Source organism: Pseudophryne corroboree, chromosome 11 (assembly GCF_028390025.1).
Source record: "Pseudophryne corroboree isolate aPseCor3 chromosome 11, aPseCor3.hap2, whole genome shotgun sequence".
Classification (NCBI taxonomy): Eukaryota; Metazoa; Chordata; class Amphibia; order Anura; family Myobatrachidae; genus Pseudophryne; species Pseudophryne corroboree.
In genome coordinates, this window is record NC_086454.1 from 19,854,587 (window position 1) to 19,874,979 (window position 20,393).

At 48.7% G+C, this 20,393-nt stretch overlaps 1 protein-coding gene across 2 annotated transcripts in view; it reads right to left on the reverse strand.

The window, feature by feature from the left end:
* Nucleotides 1-849: 849 nt before the first annotated feature.
* Nucleotides 850-20,393, reverse strand: part of TSG101 (tumor susceptibility 101) — a 105,744-nt gene continuing 86,200 nt past the window's right edge. Inside the window, exons 6-10 of one of the 2 annotated variants that reach the window (XM_063946351.1) lie at nt 13,893-13,953; nt 12,841-12,944; nt 9,948-10,150; nt 2,582-2,821; nt 850-1,658 (exon numbers count right to left, since the gene is read on the reverse strand). In XM_063946351.1, coding sequence (XP_063802421.1) covers nt 1,569-1,658; nt 2,582-2,821; nt 9,948-10,150; nt 12,841-12,944; nt 13,893-13,953 — 698 coding nt within the window. In that variant the 3' untranslated portion in view covers nt 850-1,568. Of the gene's footprint in view, nt 1,659-2,581; nt 2,822-9,947; nt 10,151-12,840; nt 12,945-13,892; nt 13,954-16,035; nt 16,740-20,393 lie in introns of those variants that run through there. The other variant, XM_063946350.1, reaches the window with a different exon arrangement.

The window sequence follows — 20,393 nt, forward strand, 5'->3', positions numbered from 1 at the left end:
TGCGGCAGGAGTACAGGGTCAGAGGCCACAGACCAGGTATGGATTATACTATCACTGCTGCCGGGGGAGCAAAGTCTGGTCAGATGGTTCAGACAGAGGCTACATCGTGTTGCAGGTCAGATGGTTCAGACAGAGGCTACATCGTGTTGCAGGCACAGTAATTCTTATCTATAGGTGTTTACCATATGATGTATCAATCTCTCCTATGGAATAGTCACACATTGATGTGTGTAGTAGGAGCAGATTTCTGCAGCTGAAATTCAATGCAAACGTGTGGCAGTGTACGGTGATAACGTCATGACGCAGTAACAGGTTTGGTGCACGGCCTTTGATGACAGAAGATTAAGATGAGCAGCAATCTGGTCGGACAAGCATAATCACCACAGGCTGTTCACCAAAACCGTGTCATGACGCTATCACCGTACACCGCAACACGTTGGCAATGAATGTCAGCTGCTGATGTGCCCTTTAGATACAGAAATCTGATCACACTACGCACCTCAACATGTGACCTTGTGTCCACCATCTTACAGCTGATGCTGGTACAGTATGACCGATATGAGGTGCAGTGTAATGGCCGAGGGGGGAAGCAGTGTGGTCTACCTGCTCTGGCCTGGCGGGGAATTAGAATTAAATATAGAACATTACACATGTGAGGTCTCGTTACCTTAATTACTGCACCACCCTCATATAACCTCCTCACCTGCAGCTGCTTAGAACAGCCTGTAGTCTATAGATACAGCACCAAAAGCCAGTCGCACAGCACTATGGCTCATCCTGTCTGTGCAAATAGAGGCCTCATTCTGTACTGACAAGTCATCGTGCATTTAAATGATGAAAACAACCAGAAAGAATTAGTATTTCTTTAATACATATTATTAAAATTATTCACATACAGGTGGAGCTGATGCTGTGTCGGCACAGCAGGAAGTCCCAGGTACACTGTACAGGTGTTTCACATACAAATATAGACATGGGAAATGCTCAAATTACAGGCAGATGAAAATCAAACTATAGCCTGAAAAGCCAGCGTTTAATATAAAGGAAAGAAAAAAATATTTGTACAATGTGGCCCTTTATGTTTATTTGGCCCTCTAAGTTGTCACCAGAAAATCTAGTAAACTATACAGAATAAGAGGACATTATTGCACCTACTTCGGCACCACCGTGCAAGCCCCTCCCCCTCGAGGCCGTACCAGCAGCAGTGCTACAGTCACGCAGCTTACACCAGCAACAGGCTGCAACAGTGTCTGCTGCTGTTCTAGCTACCCCTCTTTGTGAGTAGATCTTACACTAGCAGCAGGCTGCAATAGTGTCTGCTGCTGTTCTAGTTACCCCTCTATAAGTATAATCCAAAAACAAAGTGCATTAAGCAGAAGCCTCCTCACCGGAATACAAACATAGATTTATTTATTTTTTTGTTAATAACCATTTTAAATGGGTTTTTTTTTGTTTTTTACAATAATAACTTAACCCAAATCTCTAGTGATCTGCAGAATTGAGAAAAAAAATTATAAAATTATGTCATGGGTAAAAAGGAAATAAATGTAGGGTGCAAATATTGGCTGTTAATACAGGTCGCTCAGTCCTGCCGTCTTCCGGGCTTTCTGCATCAATGCTCGGAGCTGGAACTGCTTGCGGGACAAGAGGCGCACGTGCTGGAAAATAAAACGGGCGTCGATAACCACATGAGCCAGCCAAAATACACCATAGGTAGGCTCAAACGGGACACTGTAAACAGGGGAGTTATTGTGGCCTAGAAAACACATCGGTCCCCTCTATTACAAGGGTGTGTGATGAGAATTACAACCAGAAGATAAGGGAATTATGTGACAATCTAGTGCAGGGGCGGGGAACCTTTTTTCTACAGAGGGCCATTTGGATATTTATAAAATCCTTCGGGGGCCGTACAAAAATTCTCAACTTAAAAAATTACCCTGCCCCTCAGAGGTACTGTGTGCCAAAAAAATGGGTGTGGCCAGTTAAAATGGGACGTGATACACATATACCCCCAATAGTGCAGTGCCAGGTATACAGATGCCCCCCACAGTGCCAGGTATACAGATGCCCTCCCCCGTCCCCTCCGTGCTGCTTACCGTGGGACACGGAGGAGAGCGCGGCTGTCGGGTGGGAGCGGCGGCGTGTAGTACTTCAAACCAGCCGCTGGTTCGAGAGCCAATCAGAGCTCGGGGACCGGCAGCCGCGGCTCCTGATTGGCTGCCGGTCCGCGAGCTCCGATTGGCTCACGGACCGGCGGCTGGTTTGCAGTACTACACGCCTCCGCTCTCCTCCCTGTCTCGACAGCTAAGACACGCTGCCGCCGGACTGAGCGGCAGCGTGTCTAACTGACACAAGCTGGTGGGCCGGACCAAACGGCTTCGCAGGCCGTATACGGCCCGCAGGCCGGAGGTTCCCCACCCCTGATCTAGTGAATGGTTATCACAGCGGCATAGAAAACAAGCACTTGTAATAAGTATATTATTATACAGGAATCTACATTATGGACACGGATGTTAGCGCCTAATCCCAGCCGCTCTGGTTACCTATCCTGCCGGCCACAGCCTGTTAATGAGTAACGTACCTTTAGGAAGACGTCCAAGTCTATGACGCCACGCCTGAGCGCTTCTCCCAGGTAAAAGATGGTGTCCTCGATGGCGTTCTCTTCTGCGTACAGGTTCAGGATCTGCTTGTACAGCGGGGCGGTCGGCACGATGACTTCGTCAATGTCTCTGTATTCCGACTGGCTCTCCATTTTCTCCACCACCGCTCCCAATTCCTCGTCTTTGTTCCTCAGGGTTTCTATGTTTTTGTCCACTTCCGTCTGGCAGGAATCACAAGAACAGTGTTATTAATCTAATACCATACGGAACGCTTGGTGCTCTTCTTACACCTCCCAGCTCTCACCCTCATTACATTGTGTAGCAGCGCTCCTCACAGTGACCCATCATGTCTGGGCGTATGGCCGAACAGCTGCAATCACTGACTTTCTGGTTTATGGGTACATCTAAAGCTCATACTGTATATACGATACTGAAAGTATTGTTTCTCATGGCAGATATCTATCCCATAACCGGTTGTAGTATGGTATGCCGGTGAACAGCATACCGGCGCCGTGAGCCCGACCGCCGACATACAGACAGTGTGGCGAGCGCAAATGAGCCCCTTGTGGGCTCGCTGCGCTCGCCACGCTGCGGGCAAGGTGGCGCGCTACGTGCACCACGCTATTTTATTCTCCCTCCAGGGGGGTCGTGGACCCCCACGAGGGAGAAAAAGTATTGGTATGACGGCTGCCGGGATTCCGGCGCCGGTATACTGTGCGCCGGGATCCCGACAGTCGGCAACCTGAAGACCACCCCCATAACCCGCTGTTGTACAACATAAAGGCTAATGGAGGCTCCTCAGGTGAGCTGTGGGACAGACATTAAGGCAGGCCTGGCCAACCTGTGGCTCTCCAGCTGTTGTGAAACTACACCTCCCAACATGCTCTGCCACAGTTTTAGCATTTCCTAACAGCACAAGTGTAGCTGGGCATGCTGGGATGTGTAGTTTCACAACAGCTGGAGAGCCACAGGTTGGCCAGGGCTGCATTAAGGGGCTAAATTTACTTAACTGTTTGGTGCCTGGATGCCTCATCCACCACTATACCCCCGATGTTCCCTGTGGAACCTATGTACCCTGATGCAGAAATGAAGAGGTGATATTGCCCATAGCAACCAATCAGATTTTGTCTATAATTTCTCTAATGCATCTCAGAAAATGATAGAATCTGACTGGTTGCTATGTGCTCTTTTCATTTTTAGAAGATTTTAATAAGATTTTACTTACCGGTAAATCTATTTCTCGTAGTCCGTAGTGGATGCTGGGGACTCCGTAAGGACCATGGGGAATAGACGGGCTCCGCAGGAGACATGGGCACTTTAAGAAAGAATTTAGATTCCGGTGTGCTCTGGCTCCTCCCTCTATGTCGGGCGGGAGAGTGCGGATGACTGCAGCACCGATTGAACAAACACAAGGTCCTCCTCAGCCAGGGTATCAAACTTGTAGAACTTTGCAAAAGTGTTTGAACCTGACCAAGTAGCGGCTTGGCATAGTTGTAATGCCGAGACCCCTCGGGCAGCCGCCCAAGAAGAGCCCACCTTCCTAGTGGAATGGGCTTTAACTGATTTTGGCAGCGGCAATCCAGCCGCAGAATGAGCCTGCTGAATCGTGTTACAGATCTAGCGAGCAATAGTTTACTTTGAAGCAGGAGCACCCAGCTTGTTGGATGCATACAGGATAAACAGTGACTCCATTTTCCTGACTCTAGCCGTTCTGGCTACATAAACCTTCAAAGCCCTGACCACATCCAGTAACTCGGAATCCTCCAAGTCACGAGTAGCCACAGGCACCACAATAGGTTGGTTCATATGAAAAGATGACACCACTTTTGACAGAAATTGTGGATGGGTCCGCAATTCTGCTCTATCCATATGGAAAACCAGATAGGGGCTTTTATGTGACAAAGCCGCTAATTCTGACACACGCCTAGCCGAAGCCAAGGCTAATATCACGACCACTTTCCACGTGAGATATTTTAACTCCACCGCTTTAAGTGGTTCAAACCAGTGTGATTTCAGGAAACTTAACACCACGTTAAGATCCCAAGGTGCCACTGGAGGCACAAAAGGAGGCTGAATATGCAGCACTCCCTTACAAACGTCTGAACTTCTGGTAGAGAAGCCAACTCTTTTCGAAAGAAAATGGATAGGGCCGAAATCTGGACCTTAATGGAACCCAATTTTAGGCCCAAATTCACTCCTGACTGTAGGAAGTGAAGGAAACGGCCCAGCTGGAATTCCTCTGTAGGAGCATTCCTGGCCTCACACCAAGAAACATATTTTCGCCATATACGGTGATAATGTTTAGCTGTCACGTCCTACCTAGCCTTTATCCGCGTAGGAATGACCTCGTCCGGAATGCCCTTTTCTGCTAGGATCCGGCGTTCAACCGCCATGCCGTCAAACGCAGCTGCGGTAAGTCTTGGAACAGACAGGGCCCCTGTTGCAACAGGTCCTGTCTTAGAGGAAGAGGCCACGGGTCCTCTGTGAGCATTTCTTGCAGATCTGGATACCAGGTCCTTCGTGGCCAATCTGGAACAATGAGGATTGTTCTCACTCCTCTTTTTCTTATTATCCTCAGCACCTTGGGTATGAGAGGAAGAGGAGGAAATAAATAGACCGACTGGAACACCCACCGTGTCACCAGTGCATCCACAGCTATCGCCTGAGGGTCTCATGACCTGGCGCAATACCTCTGTAGCTTTTTGTTGAGGCGGGATGCCATCATATCCACCTGTGGCAGTTCCCACCGACTTGCAATCTGCGTGAAGACTTCTTGATGAAGTCCCCACTCTCCCGGGTGGAGGTCGTGCCTGCTGAGGAAGTCTGCTTCCCAGTTGTCCACTCCCGGGATGAACACTGCTGACAGTGCGCTTACGTGATTCTCCGCCCAGCGAAGAATTCTGGTGGCTTCTGACTGAATCAGAACCGGTTGGTCGCGAAGCAGGGTCTCCGCTTGACGTAGGGCGTTGTATACGGCCCTTAGTTCCAGGATGTTGATGTGAAGGCAAGTCTCCTGACTTACCCACAGAGCTTGGAACTTTTTTCCCTGTGTGACTGCTCCCCACCCTCGGAGGCTTGCATCCGTGGTCACCAGGATCCAGTCCTGAATGCCGAATCTGCGGCCCTCGAGAAGATGAGCACTCTGCAGACACCACAGGAGAGACACCCTGGCCCTGGGGGATAGGGTGATTAACCGATGCATCTGAAGATGTGATCCGGACCACTTGTCCAGTAAGTCCCATTGAAAGGTCCTCGCATGGAACCTGCCGAAGGGAATGGCCTCGTATGATGCCACCATCCTTCCCAGGACTCGAGTGCAGTGATGCACTGACACCTGTTTTGGTTTTAATAGGTTCCTGACCAGTGTCATGAGCTCCTGAGCTCTCTCTATCGGGAGATAAACCCTTTTGTCTAGAATCATGCCTAGGAAAGGCAGATGAGCCGTAGGAACCAACTGCGACTTTGGAATATTTAGAATCCAGCCGTGTTGCCGTTACACTTCCAGAGAAAGTGCTACGCTGTTCAGCAACTGCTCTCTTGATCTCGCTTTTATGAGGAGATCGTCCCAGTACGGGATAATTGTGACACCTTGCTTCCGCAGGAGCACCATCATTTCCGCCATTACCTTGGTGAAGATTATCGGGGCCGTGGAGAGACCAAACGGCAACGTCTGAAATTGGTAATGACAATCCTGTACCGCAAATCTGAGGTACGCCTGATGAGGTGGATAAACGGGGACATGAAGGTATGCATCCTTTATGTCCAGAGACACCATAAAATCTCCCCCTTTCAGGCTTGCTATGACCGCTCTTAGCGATTCCATCTTGAACTCGAACCCTTTCAGGTACATGTTCAGGGATTTTAAATTCAATATGGGTCTGACCGAACCGTCCGGTTTTGGGACTACAACATGGTCGAATAATAACCCCCTCCTTGTTGAAGGAGGGGAACATTGACCACCACCTGTTGAAGATACAATTTGTGAATTGCAGTTAACACTATTTCCCTCTCGTGGGGGGAAGCCGGCAGGGCCGTCGGTGAGGGGGGCATCTCCTCAAAGTCCAGCTTGTATCCCTGAGACACAATATTGCCCAGGGATCCAACAGGGAGTGAACCCACTTGTGGCTGAAATTACGAAGACGTGCCCCCACCGGGCCTAGCTCCGCCTGTGGAGCCCCAGAGACATGCGGTGGAATTTGTAGAGGCCGGGGAGGACTTCTGTTCCTGGGAACTAGCTGTGTTGTGCAGCTTCTTTCCTCTGCCCCTGCCTCTGGCAAGAAAGGACGTACCTCGGACTTTCTTGTTTCTTTGTGATCGAAAGGCTGCATTTGATGATGTCGTGCTTTCATAGGCTGTGCAGGAATATAAGGCAAAAGATCAGAATTACCAGCCATAGCTGTGGAGATCAGGTCCGAGATCCCTTCTCCACACAATCCTCAGCCTTCCATATGCCTCTTAAGTCGGCATCACCTGTCCATTGCATATCTACAGGACACGTCAAGCAGAAATCGACATAGCGTTGACTCTAGAACCCAGTAGACTAATGCCTTTTTGGGCATGTTTTATATATATATATCTTAAGACAGCATCTTTAATATATATATCTATATATATACATATATATATAAACATACTAGGGTCTCAATCTCTGCTGATAAGGTACCTGTCCACGCTGCTACAGCGCTATAAACCCATGCCGACACAATCGCCGGTCTGAGTAGTGTACCAGAATGTGCACGCTATCTGCAGGATCCCTGAGGATAGCTGTTAAGTCAGGGCTACCTTTTGGGCAAACGTGACACCCTAGGGGGAGATTCCCATCGTATCCTGGCCCTAGTAGGGGAAGGATATTCCCTGAGAGTTCTTTGTGGGAAACTGCAGTCTCTTGTCTGGAGATTCCCGCTCTTTTTCATCATGAGAGAAGGGAAATTTACCTCAGCTTTCTTCCCCTTAAACATGTGTACCCTCGTGTCAGGGACAGATGAGTCATCAGTGATATGCAAATAATCTTTTATTACAATAATCATATATTGAATACTTTCCTGCCATTTTGGCTGTAACTTTGCATTATCATAGTCGACACTGGAGTCAGACTCCGTGTCGATATCAGTGTCTATTATTTTGGATAGTGAGCATTGAGAGACTCTGAAGGTCTCTGCGACATAGGGACAGACATGGGTAGATTCCCTGTCTGTTCTCTAATCTTTTGTGCAATAAATTCACCTTAGCACTTAATTACACATATCCAAACAGGTGTCGGCGTTGTCGACGGAGACACCCCTCACACACATATTTGCTCCATCTCCTCCTTAGGGGAGCCTTTTACCTCAGACATGTCGACACACATGTACCGACACACCACACACTCAGGGAATGCTCATCTGAAGACAATTCGCCCACAAGGCCCTTTGGAGAGACAGAGTGAGAGTATGCCAGCACACACCCCAGCGCTATTAACCCAGGAATAACACAGTAACTTAATGTTAACCCAGTAGCTGCTGTTTATAATGATTTTTGCGCCTAATTATGTGCCCCCCCCCCTCTCTTTTTACCCTCTTCTACCGTGTATCTGCAGGGGAGAGGCTGGGGAGCTTCCTCTCAGCGGTGCTGTGGAGAAAAACATGGCGCTGGTGAGTGCTGAGGAAGTAGCCCCGCCCCCTCGGCGGCGGGCTTCTGTCCCGCTTATACATTTTCTTGGCAGGGGCTCATACATATATACAGTGCCCAACTGTATATATGTTTAACTTTTGCCAAAGAGGTCCCAATTGCTGCCCAGGGCGCCCCCCCCTGCGCCCTGCACCCTTACAGTGACCGGAGTATGTGAGGTGTGTGTGGGAGCAATGGCGCACAGCTGCAGTGCTGTGCGCTACCTCAGTGAAGACTGGAGTCTTCTGCCGCCGATTTCGAAGTCTTCTTGCTTCTTATGCTCACCCGGCTTCTGTCTTCCGGCTCTGTGAGGGGGACGGCGGCGCGGCTCTGGGATCGGACGACGAGGGTGAGATCCTGTGTACGATCCCTCTGGAGCTACTGGTGTCCAGTAGCCTAAGAAGCAGGACCTATCTTCAGAGAGTAGGGCTGCTTCTCTCCCCTCTGTCCCACGATGCAGGGAGTCTGTTGCCAGCAGAGCTCCCTGAAAATAAAAAACCTAACAAAATACTTTCTTACAGCAAGCTCAGGAGAGCTCACTGAACAGCACCCAGCTCGTCCGGACACAGATTTAAACTGAGGTCTGGAGGAGGGACATAGAGGGAGGAGCCAGAGCACACCAGAATCTAAATTCTTTCTTAAAGTGCCCATGTCTCCTGCGGAGCCCGTCTATTCCCCATGGTCCTTACGGAGTCCCCAGCATCCACTAGGACGTTAGAGAAAGTAAATTTACCCCTAAGGGGTATATTCAATTAAAGTCGGATCCATTCCGACATGCATTTGTCGGAATGGATCCGGCAACCCCTATTCAAATCTCATCTCAATTCGACTTTTTCAAGTCGGATTGAGATAAGGGACCCAGAGGGGGAGAAGGGGGTGGGGAGCCGCGGGGACAGCCGCCGGAGATCAGCGCTACAGCAGCGCTGCAGGAGGATGTCACACAGCCGCCCGACCTCACGGCAGTGTCCACCCGACTCCAGCAAGCGTGACCTCACTTGCTGGAGCCGGGTGGAAGCTGCCGTGAGCGGCGCGGCTGTGTGACATCCTGCTGCAGCGCTACTGTAGCGCTGATCTCCCCTGTATGCCCTGCGGCTGTCCCCCGTCTCCCTGCGGCTCCCCCCCCTGTCCTCCTCTGGGTCCCACATCTCAGTCCGACATTTTTTTATGTCGGGCTGAGATGGTCGAAAAGCCGTTTTCGACACAAGCACGTGGATCGGCAGCTATTCCGCCGATCCACGTGCTTTTCGACAAGTCGAATTCCTCGACTTGTCGAAAAGCATTGAATAGGTCGAATCACGTTTCGACCTTAAAAAGTCGAAACCTGACGTCTTTTCGAAAGACGGCAGTTTTCGACACCAATTGAATATACCCCTTAGAGCCTAGAAGGGACAGATCTGGCCTGTAAGCTGCAGTGATTGTGACTGAGAATCTCTCACATCACTTCTACCTTTACATCAGAGGTAGACAACCCGCAGTTCTCCGGCTGCAGTGGAAGAATGAATCCAGACTGTAGAAGCCATGCTGGGCCTTGCGCTTAATTTGCACAGTTTCATCGATCTATAAATACTGGAGGTAAGCCGCACGTCTGGTCATGCCTCAGCGAGGTCACTGGTCTCTGGTACGTTAATGCTACAGTCTGATGAATACTGGTCCAGAGAACAACATGGCTTCCACTGTGTATAGCCTTAATGAGGTCATTACCACTTCCTGGTCAAGCCGAGTGACCATCTCCTCCAGCTTCTGGTGACCTCTCTTCAGGTCCTCTTCCGTGCGCTTCAGGGCGTTCAGCTCCGCCTGGGCGCGGTCCATTTCTTCCTTCATCCTCCATCTTAACTTGTCGCTTACAGCGGAAATGAGAGAGGCTCGAATCGTATCCTCACCGATGGTGCCATCTCTGGCTGGACCTGCAGGATCAAACCAGCAAGATTTATTATAATCATCTGTATATAACACAAGGTACATAAACTGGAACACGCGGACACGTGAGTGCGACCACAAATAAAGTATGGGTACTTAAGATACAAGCCGTCTTATGTACAAAACCTACTAGCGATAGCAAGAAGTATATACGCCAACGTTTCAGCAGATTATCACAACGGAAGATATCGCAGATAACGTGGGGGAAGAATTTCTTGGACACACGTCCTGTCCAAAATAGCTCAGAGGAAGACCGCTCTCATTGCTCTGATAACGCTAAACTGGCTGATAACAGAGAACAGCCGCTTCTACTCCGTTCTGTAGCAAATGTAAATGAAACGTGAACCAACTTAAGTTATGACCTCCCTTTTCGAAAATATAAGTAAAAGTTCTTATAATGAGCCCCTGAACTGTCCGACAATGCGCAATTATAGAACATTATGCTCCTTGTTGTGTCCACCAATAGAACAATGCTCGTCAGGCGGCCTAACACCAGAATATAAATAAAGGTGAGTGTTCAATACAGCCGTGTATGTAGGAGGTCACATTGTACAGATCTGCTTGTCAAGTAATTGCGTCACAATGAAAATAACTGAAGGGCCCAACAGTGTAAAACTCATCGACGTGATCATTGTCTGCCGGCTGTTCCATCCCATTGTCACAACTCCATATAGGACAGACAGGATGACACGGACCGTGTCTGACAGTGTCATCACCTATAGAGTGGGAATAGATCCTATAATGAGCGCAGTGAGTCACCAAGCCCGCAGCGATCCCGCAAGGGGACTCTTTGCGCTCGCTCCGCAGCAGGTATTCTGGCGGGTGTGATGTCGCTGTCCATATATGGACAGCCGGCATCCCGCCCGCCGATAAATCATATGTACTGCTCATTCGGGATCCGTTCAGTTTGCCGCCAGCCAGAATCCCGGCAAAACAGGACCATTCCCACTGGTCCTGTGGCGAGCGCGGGTTCACTACGGTATGCCGGCGGTCGGGCTCCCGGCAAACAGCATACCGGCGCCGGGAGCCCGACCGCCGGCTTACCGACAGTGTGGCGAGCGCAAATGAGCCCCTTGCGGGCTCGCTGCGCTACACGCGCCACACTATTTTATTCTCCCTCCAGGGGGGTCGTGGACCCCCACGAGGGAAAATAAGTGTCGGTCTGCCGGCTGTTGGGATCCCGGCGCCGGTATACTGTGCGCCGGGATCCCGTCAGTCAGCATACTGAAGACCACCTGCGAGCGCAGTAAGCCCCCAAGCTCGCAGTGTGGTGAGATCAGTGAGCCCAAAAGAGGACTCTTTGCGATCGCCCTGCTGCGCGCATTCTGGCGTGTGGGAAGACGCTGTCGGGATATGGACAGCTGGCATCCCGCCCTCCGGTAAATCGTATGTATTCCCGTCATCCGCCTGCCCAATCACAGCTTTACTCCTATATATTTATGACCGGCCGTTACTGAAACATCAATATGGTGCTCATTTTAAATACTTAAATATATAATCATGTTCACTTCACATTTCTATAATAACCCCCTAAAGAATCTGCTTTGCATATATGGGAAGACATTACTGAGGTAGGTTGGGGTCAGTGGTCATTTAAGGGTTTGTCCCAGATAACGGATTCATCACCTTCTTGCAGTCACCGTGCACTATGTAGCGGCTGATCTCTATCTGGCACCGTTTCCCCCATAGCTCCTGCACGTTATTGTGTCTGGATCACACCTAGACAGTCCGTCCCTCTGCACACACCTGAATGTTCTGCTCTGACCTGAAACAGGTGTTCTAACTAGGACTTTCCCTGGTCAGACACTGCAGTACACTGTTATCTAATCTGGGCAACAGACATGTGCTTAAATAAGCTGTAAAAGTCAATTATTACACTGGCCATAAAACCCTAAGATCACTGTCTGGGAGCATTATAGAGCACGGCACGCGGCAGTCTAATCACTGGGACTATCCTGATATAGTATATTGTGGTAAATGTACAGACAAAGCAATAAACAATCCTGACGCCCGGGAAGCTTTGTGGCTGCAGCAGCATCATATAAAATGTCCTACCGGAACATAAAACATGACAATCTGCACAATCCAGTTTACCATTAAACATCGGATTGTTACATCACCCTGCCATAGCGTACGTTATTTTATTTAATGGTCCGCTTTTGATGTATAAATGAAATAGCACCACAAAGCCGCTGTAACCGGTAATATGCAGCGAGTAAGTTATATTATAATATGTAATGAAATGGAAGGAAAAGTATTGTTCATGAGCACATTATGTGCTGGGACACAGCCCTACAGCCAAGCTCTCTAATTATTATCCTGCAGCTAGAACCACATATTACAGTGTAAGGTCTCTGTGTGGAGCAATATGGGGTGGTAAGCAGTGCCCTCTAGTGGTAGCAGCACTCACACACAGAGTCAGGTTGTAAAACGCATCATTTTGGGTTGTGTTTCTGCTGGATATTTAAAAGGACAGTGCTAATACTAGCAGGACATGGCTAGTAGAATTGCCTTTTTAAATATCTGTCAGAAACACAACCTTGCGCTTGATCAATAAACCCCACAGTCTTTCATTGTCACATCAATGGGATAATAATTCCAGCTCCTCGTTAGAAGAGAAGGACTCCAGAATCCACATTCTACATCCAATCACGGTAATTGTGCACTAGATACTCACCAGAGCTGGTGACCTGAGGGTGAGGTGCAGGGGGCTGAGGAAACATCTGGGGGCCAGAGGTTGGTGGATACGGTCCCCCTTGTGGATAGTAGCCAGGATAGCCGCTGTAAATACAGAACAGAAGTGAGGCGTAGCGTGTTATAGACGGTCATCCGGAGATGATCCCTGTGTGCATTCCTCAGTGGTGTTACATACAGGAAGTCTGGCGTGCTTAGGAATAGAGGTTTCCCCCATCTAATCACACCAGGCATGTACAATACTGAGGGGAGATCTCCCCACTGAAGACATTCTCTACTTATATGTTATAAACATTTACAGATGTGTCCTCATCCACTATCGCCGTGGTCTCATCAAATAGCCCCTCCCTGTACGCCTGGTCCCATGCATCTCTGCTAGCGCCGGGAATATGCATACAAAGTGCTACAATGCAGCGGCTGCAGCTTTCTCCGTACCAAGTTCTGTTCTGCTCCGTATACAGACTCAGCCGCACACAGATAATATCACATTACTCAGCGCAGTCTCCTGGTGCTTCCTAGTCACATCGTATTGCCACTAAGACGCATCTTTGGCCAATAAAGATGCCAGACACTAGCAGAATCTCACAGAACCTGGCGGCTCACTCGCTGCGCTTGGTGTATTGAGGCCACACCTGTATTAACAGCAACATTATACATGCATATTGTTACAGTAATTCTATAATGTACAAAAAAAAAAAAAAACAGTAGCACCACCTAGAGGACGGAGGGCCACAGATCTCAATACCCAAACCACTGCTATGGTATATATTAGGGGTGGGCAATCTGAGGTACTCCAGCTACTGTGGAACTACAAATACCAGCACCACATGCTGCAGTTTTTCCATTAAGGCACACTAAAGCTGTGGCAGTGCATGCTGGGATGTGTAGTTCCACAAGTTGCCTACCCTTGGTATATACAATAATGCGTGGCTTTACGGACAGGAAAAATGTAACGATCTGTTCCCGGAAAGACATACATGTAATAACCACTGGTTCTATGGGCACAATGCACAGAATAAAGAACACTGACTGTACCTGGAGTTAGATGGGTGACTTGCGGCAGGATAGGGGGGGATGGCACCTGGTATGTATGAGTCTGAAAGACACGATATGATACATGTGTACGTTATATTTTTTCTATTAGTGGAAATACAAACACCTTACATGAAGTCCTGAGTAACAAAACGCAGACATATAAAGAAGCATGGCGTTCTGTCATCAGTCCTTACACAGACAGACTAAGGAAGCCTCTTACAGCCGGGGGAGTTCACACTCCTATATATCATTGAGTAGAGGGTCTCCGTATCTACGTATCTAACACATATGGGTGTAGATGTATTGATCACAATGGCCAGAATGTAATGGGAGCCAATAACGGCAAAATGTCTGCATTTTACAAAGGCAGATAATGTATTAGCGCCCGCAAAGCAAATTTTTCGGACGCTTTTGGCTGTAGAGAGCCCGATAAAAAGTCACATCCAGAGTTGTGTTAAGTGTACAACTCGGCCGATGTAATGGAGTCCGATATTGCAAGTCAGACAAAAGCTCTAAATTGCTCAAAGAATTTAGAGGTGTTTTATTTGGCCGAGTTGGTTATGAAAATGTTGGAAATCAATTATACGTACTTTTTTAAGCACATTTGCACAAAATAAACACTTCACAATACATTTTGACACAAAAAAAAACAGACTTTGATCTGTTAAAATGCTCCATGTATTGTACATGTCATTTTTACATTATTTTCCGCACAAGTCGCACAAGCAGTCACAGCTGAATCCAATGATATGTGGCATAGTTATATTATGTGTGTAATTTCCAAATACTCCACGTACTGTACTTTTTTTTGGGGGGGGGTTACACCCAAATGCGTCATAGACGCAAATGACTGTACTAAGTTGCACGTGCTGAATCCAATGATGTGTAGGTTGCCTATATTCTGTGTCTAATTTCAAGGGTATCTGCACAAAATGTTATGTTACAGTGTTTTTCTGAAAAACACTAACATAATTTAGGATGACGATACAGTCGCAATTATACACAGAATAGAGGCATGCCACATATAATTGGATTTAGCTGGATCTGCTTGTGCGACATAGTACCTTAACTTGCGTCTATGACACGTGTGTGTAAAAAAGCAACAACAAAAAAACAAGTACAGTACGTGGAGTATTTGGAAATGACACACATAATTTAGGCATGCCGCATATCATTGGATTCAGCTGGAACTGCTGATTTAGAACAACCATTTGTGCCCAAGACATATTTTCAGGGGCTAAATGTGTAAAAAGATGAACACTGCGTCTGTTTAGCCTGACTGCAGAAAAGACGTAAGAGTACACATTTATATACTGTATGTAGGTGAAAAAGGACTTCACATTAAGCCATTAAATCAAATGTACTCACTAAATCATGGGGGTCATTCCGAGTTGTTCGCTCGTTATTTTTTTCTCGCAACGGAGCGATTAGTCGCTAATGCGCATGCGCAATGTCCGCAGTGCGACTGCGCCAAGTAAATTTGCTATGCAGTTAGGTAATTTACTCACGGCATTACGAGGTTTTTTCTTCGTTCTGGTGATCGTAATGTGATTGACAGGAAGTGGGTGTTTCTGGGCGGAAACTGGCCGTTTTATGGGTGTGTGCGAAAAAACGCTACCGTTTCCGGGAAAAACGCAGGAGTGGCTGGAGAAACGGGGGAGTGTCTGGGTGAACGCTGGGTGTGTTTGTGACGTCAAACCAGGAACGACAAGCACTGAACTGATCGCAGATGTCGAGTAAGTTTGGAGCTACTCAGAAACTGCTAAGAAGTGTCTAATCGCAATTCTGCTAATCTTTCGTTCGCAATTTTGATAAGCTAAGATTCACTCCCAGTAGGCGGCGGCTTAGCGTGTGCAAAGCTGCTAAAAGCAGCTTGCGAGCGAACAACTCGGAATGACCACCCATGTTTTTACATCTGCTACAAAACACAATTCCCTTAATGTACCCCCTAAATAGTGTATCTACCTAAAAATACAATGACAACACATTAGGGGTAAATAAAAATGTGATTTTCAAATGAACTTTTAATTTGAAAAAAACAAAACAACAACACATTTTTGGAAAGGACGCTTTACTTAATCTGGAAAAAATGGACACAAATGTCAACAGAATATTGTTGTTTGAAAGAAAACAAAGAAGGGGTAAAAAAAAAAAAAAATCATTGGGAGGAGAAAGCCCCTCGACCCCTCGATGCCCCTCGACCCCTCCTGCGGCCACCATGCCTTGTGGGGGTGACTGATGAGTCACTCTGTGTGCCGAAGAGGAGGGAGCTGGCCGTTGTTGTACTTGGCCCTTCACGGCCTGCTCTTTGAGCCATCAGCTCCCTCTGCAGGGCCACAAACATCTGGGTTTGCTCCCGGATGGCCTGTGTGTACTCTCGGGTTGCCTGCAGTTGATCCCGGGCTACCTCCGTCCGCTCTTGTGTGGCCTGGGTCAATTCCTGCAGGCGATTATTGATATGCAAGGCCATCCGGGCGCGGGTGCCCTGAGCCACTTCCATAGTTCTATTCATCCGCTGCATTTGCCGCCCAATGCAGTCCAGCTGGCTGGTCTGGTGCTCCACAAATGCCTGGTGGTGTTCCTGCAAATGGTGGAGGGAGATGGAGATCTCCTCCGCATTGAGAATGTTGGGCTGTGGCCTGGGCGGTGGTGGTTGCGGTTGCTGTGGTGGTGGCACATGGGGCGTATGCTCCACGGGAGTGAGGGTGGTGTTGTCATCATCATCCTCCTCCTCATCCTCCTCCTCCTCATCTTCCCCCGTTGAATAAGTCACCAGCCCTGGAAGTGGTAGGTGCAGAGGAGCTAGTGATTGGGGGAGCGGCGGTGCTCGGGGCACATGAGAAGCTTCTGCAAAGGAATCAAAAAGATAAAATAAATACACTAATGGGGACTAAAAACAACACACACTAATCTGAAACACCTACCCAATGAACGTGCGGAAAAACCCATGCTAGCTGAGTGAATTACATTAACTTTACAATGTAGGCATGAATAGTGAAATCTCTTTTCAGGGGCCCTTTTTAAAAAACAACAAAACACTACTTCACATATCAGTTTAAGGTAGGACGCAGTCTCTTAAACCCTGATGTGGTTGTGTCCACCTTGATTAATGTTATGGTTGCAGGCCTTAATATGCCACAATTCTATTTTAACTAATTGCCTGGAGTGGAACCATCAGATGCGACCAGTCAGAAAGCCCACCGTGCAGCAGCAGGAAGCGAACCTGCTGTCTAAAAACGGAAGTCGCAATGTTCCGATAATCGATGGTAGAGATGTTTCGTCCATCTATCTTTTTTTATCTTGGTTTTGTTCTTTTTAAAGAAAATCTATTTGGACAATGTATATTTAAATATTAACCTAATTCAATCATAACTCTCCCCCCCCCCACCGGTAAATCTTTTTCTCGTAGTCCATAAAGGACATTGGGGAACACATTAGTACGATGGGGTACAGACAGGTCCAAAGGAGCCAGTGCACTTTAAATGGCTTCAACTGGGTGTGCTGGCTCCTCCCCTCTATGCCCCCTCCTACAGGCAGTGATAGGTAAAACAGTGCCCGAAGGAGAATGACATACTTGAGAGAAGGAACATAACGACAATAAGCGTGGTGAGATTTACACACCAGCACACCAATATATAACCAGGCCAGCAACATCTGGCAACATAAACAGCAACAGCTGAACAGGTAACACATAACAGAGAACCTGCAGAAAGTCACCGCACAAAGGCGGGCGCCCAATGGCGGTCATTCCGAGTTGATCGTAGCTGTGCTAAATTTAGCACAGCTACGATCATATTCCCTGACATGCGGGGGGACGCCCAGCACAGGGCTAGTCCGCCCCGCATGTCAGTCTGGCCCCCCCACATAAATACAAACGCATCGCACAGTGGTGATTCCTTCGTATTTGAGGAGTAACTCCCGGCCAGCACAGCTCCTGCAGCTGGCTGGGAGTTGTTCGTCGCTCCCGCTGGCTGCAGCGGCTGCGTGAGACGTCACGCAGCCGCCGCGGCCTGCCCCCCCAATGGTCCAGCCACGCCTACGTTGGCCGGACCGCTCCCCCAAAACGGCGGCTTAACGCCACCGTTCAGCGCCCTCCCGCCCAGCGACCGCCTCTGTCTCAGAGGCGATCGCTAGGTAACGAAAGCTGCCATACGCCGGCGCACTGCGGCGCCGGCGTATGCGCAGTTCCAACCCGATCGCTGCGCTGCGACAAACTGCAGCGAGTGATCGGGTCAGAATGACCCCCAATATCCCTTATGGACTACGAGAAAAGGATTTACCGGTAGGTATTCAAATCCTATTTTCTCTAGCATCCATAAAGGATATTGGGGAACACATTAGTACGATGGGGATGTCCCAAAGCTTCCAGAATGGGTGGGAACGTGCGGAGACGCCTGCAGTACCGCCTGCCCAAACTGGGTATCCTCTTTCACCAGGGTATCAAACTTGTAGAACTTGACAAAGGTGTTCATCCCCGACCAGGTAGCAGCACGGCATAGTTGCAAGGCCGAGACTCCACGGGCAGCCGCACAGGAAGAACCCACCGATCTAGTAGAGTGGGCCTTCAGAGACTGTGGAACAGGTAAGGCTGCAAACACATAGGCTTGTTGGCTAGTAAGCCTAATCAAACGAGCAGTGGACTGCTTTGAAGCAGGGCAACCTTTTTTCTGCGCATCATACACCACGAACAAGGAATCCGTCTTTCTGATCCGAGCCATCCTCTTGATATATATCTTCAAGGCTCGCACCGCATCCAATGCCTCCGGAGAGGCAGAAGTACCAGAATTGGGGGGAATCACAATAGGTTGATTCAAGTGAAACGCGGAGACCACCTTCAGCAGGAACTGCCGTCTAGTCCTGAGCTCCACTCTGTTCTCGTAAAAGACCAAGTACGGACTTTTACATGATAAGGCCCCCAATCCTGAGACACGCCTAGCAGAAGCCAGGGCCAGTAACATCACTGTCTTCCACGTGAGGTACTTATCGTCTATCATCGTCAGAGGTTCAAACCAGGAGGACTGTAGAAATCTTAACACCATATCCAAATCCCAAGGTGCCGTAGGAAGAAGATCGAAAGAGCTGAAATCTGGACCTTAATCGATCCCAGACGTAAGTCTTATCCACTCCAGCCTGCAGGAAATGAAGGAATCTTCCCAAGTGGAACTCTGCAGAAGGATAAGTGCGTTCCTCGCACCAGGAGACATATTTCCGCCAGATATGATGATAGTGTTTTGACGTCATGAGTTTTCTGCACCATAGTGGCAATGACTTTTATTGAAAGACCTTTGTGAGCTAGGATGTTCCTCTCAACTTCCATGCCGTCAAACGAAGCCCCCGTAAGTCCGGGTAAGCGAACGGTCCATGCTGAAGAAGATCCCTTCTTATTAGCAGTGGCCAAGGGTCTTCTATGGACATGTCCAGAAGAACCGCATTCCACACTGCCCGGCTCCAATCTGGGACAATCAGGATTGCCTGCACTCCTTGATGCCTGATTCTCTTGAGCAACCTTGGAATCAACAGAATTGGAGGAAATAGGTAGACCAGCTGGTATGACCAAGGCGATGTCAGCGCATCCACTGCACTCGCCTGAGGGTCTCTTGTTCGCGAACAATAGCAGCAAAGTTTCTTGTTGAGGCGAGATGCCATCAAGTCGATCTGCGGGCAACCCCACCTGTCGATGAGCAGTTGAAACACATGAGGGTGTAGTCCTCACTCCCCTGGGTGGAGATCGTCGCGACTCAGGAAGTCCGCTTACCAGTTGTCCAGTCCTGGGATGAAGATTGCGGACAGTGATCTTGCATTTCTTTCTGCCCAGAGGAGTATTCTGGACACTTCTCGCATGCAGGCTCTGCTTTTTGTCCCTCCTTGTCCGACTGAACCTGGATTGCCTGATCCTGGAGCAGAGAGGAGGCCTGAATCAGAGCATTGTAGATAGTCCGAAGTTCCAGGATGTTGATCGGAAGTAGGGCCTCTTAGGCAGACCACCTGCCCTGGAACTGCGCCCCCTGGGTGACAGTTCCCCATCCTCTTAGACTCGCATCCGTCGTGAGAAGAATCCAATCCTGCATCCCGAAGCTTCGACCTTCCAGCAGATTGGAAGACTGTAGCCGCCACAGGAGTGAAATCCTGGCCCGGGGTGACAGCTGACTCATCCGGTGCATCTGAAGATGGGACCCGGACCACTTGTTCAGGATGTCCAAATGGAAGGGTCTGGCATGGAACCTTCCATACTGTATCGCCTCGTATGAGGCCACCATCTTTCCTAACAATTTTATGCAAAGATGAATGGATACTCGAGCAGGTCGGAGAACTATGCAAACCATTTCTTGGAGTGTTCTCGCTTTGTCCTCTGAGTGGAACACTTTCTACTCTACAGTATCCAGTAGCATTCCCAGAAACAGCAGCCACTGAGATGGCTCCAAGTGGGACTTCTGTAGATTGAGTATCCACCCGTGGTGAGACAGACGTTGGATAGCGCAATCTGGAGCAGTAGAAGCTCCC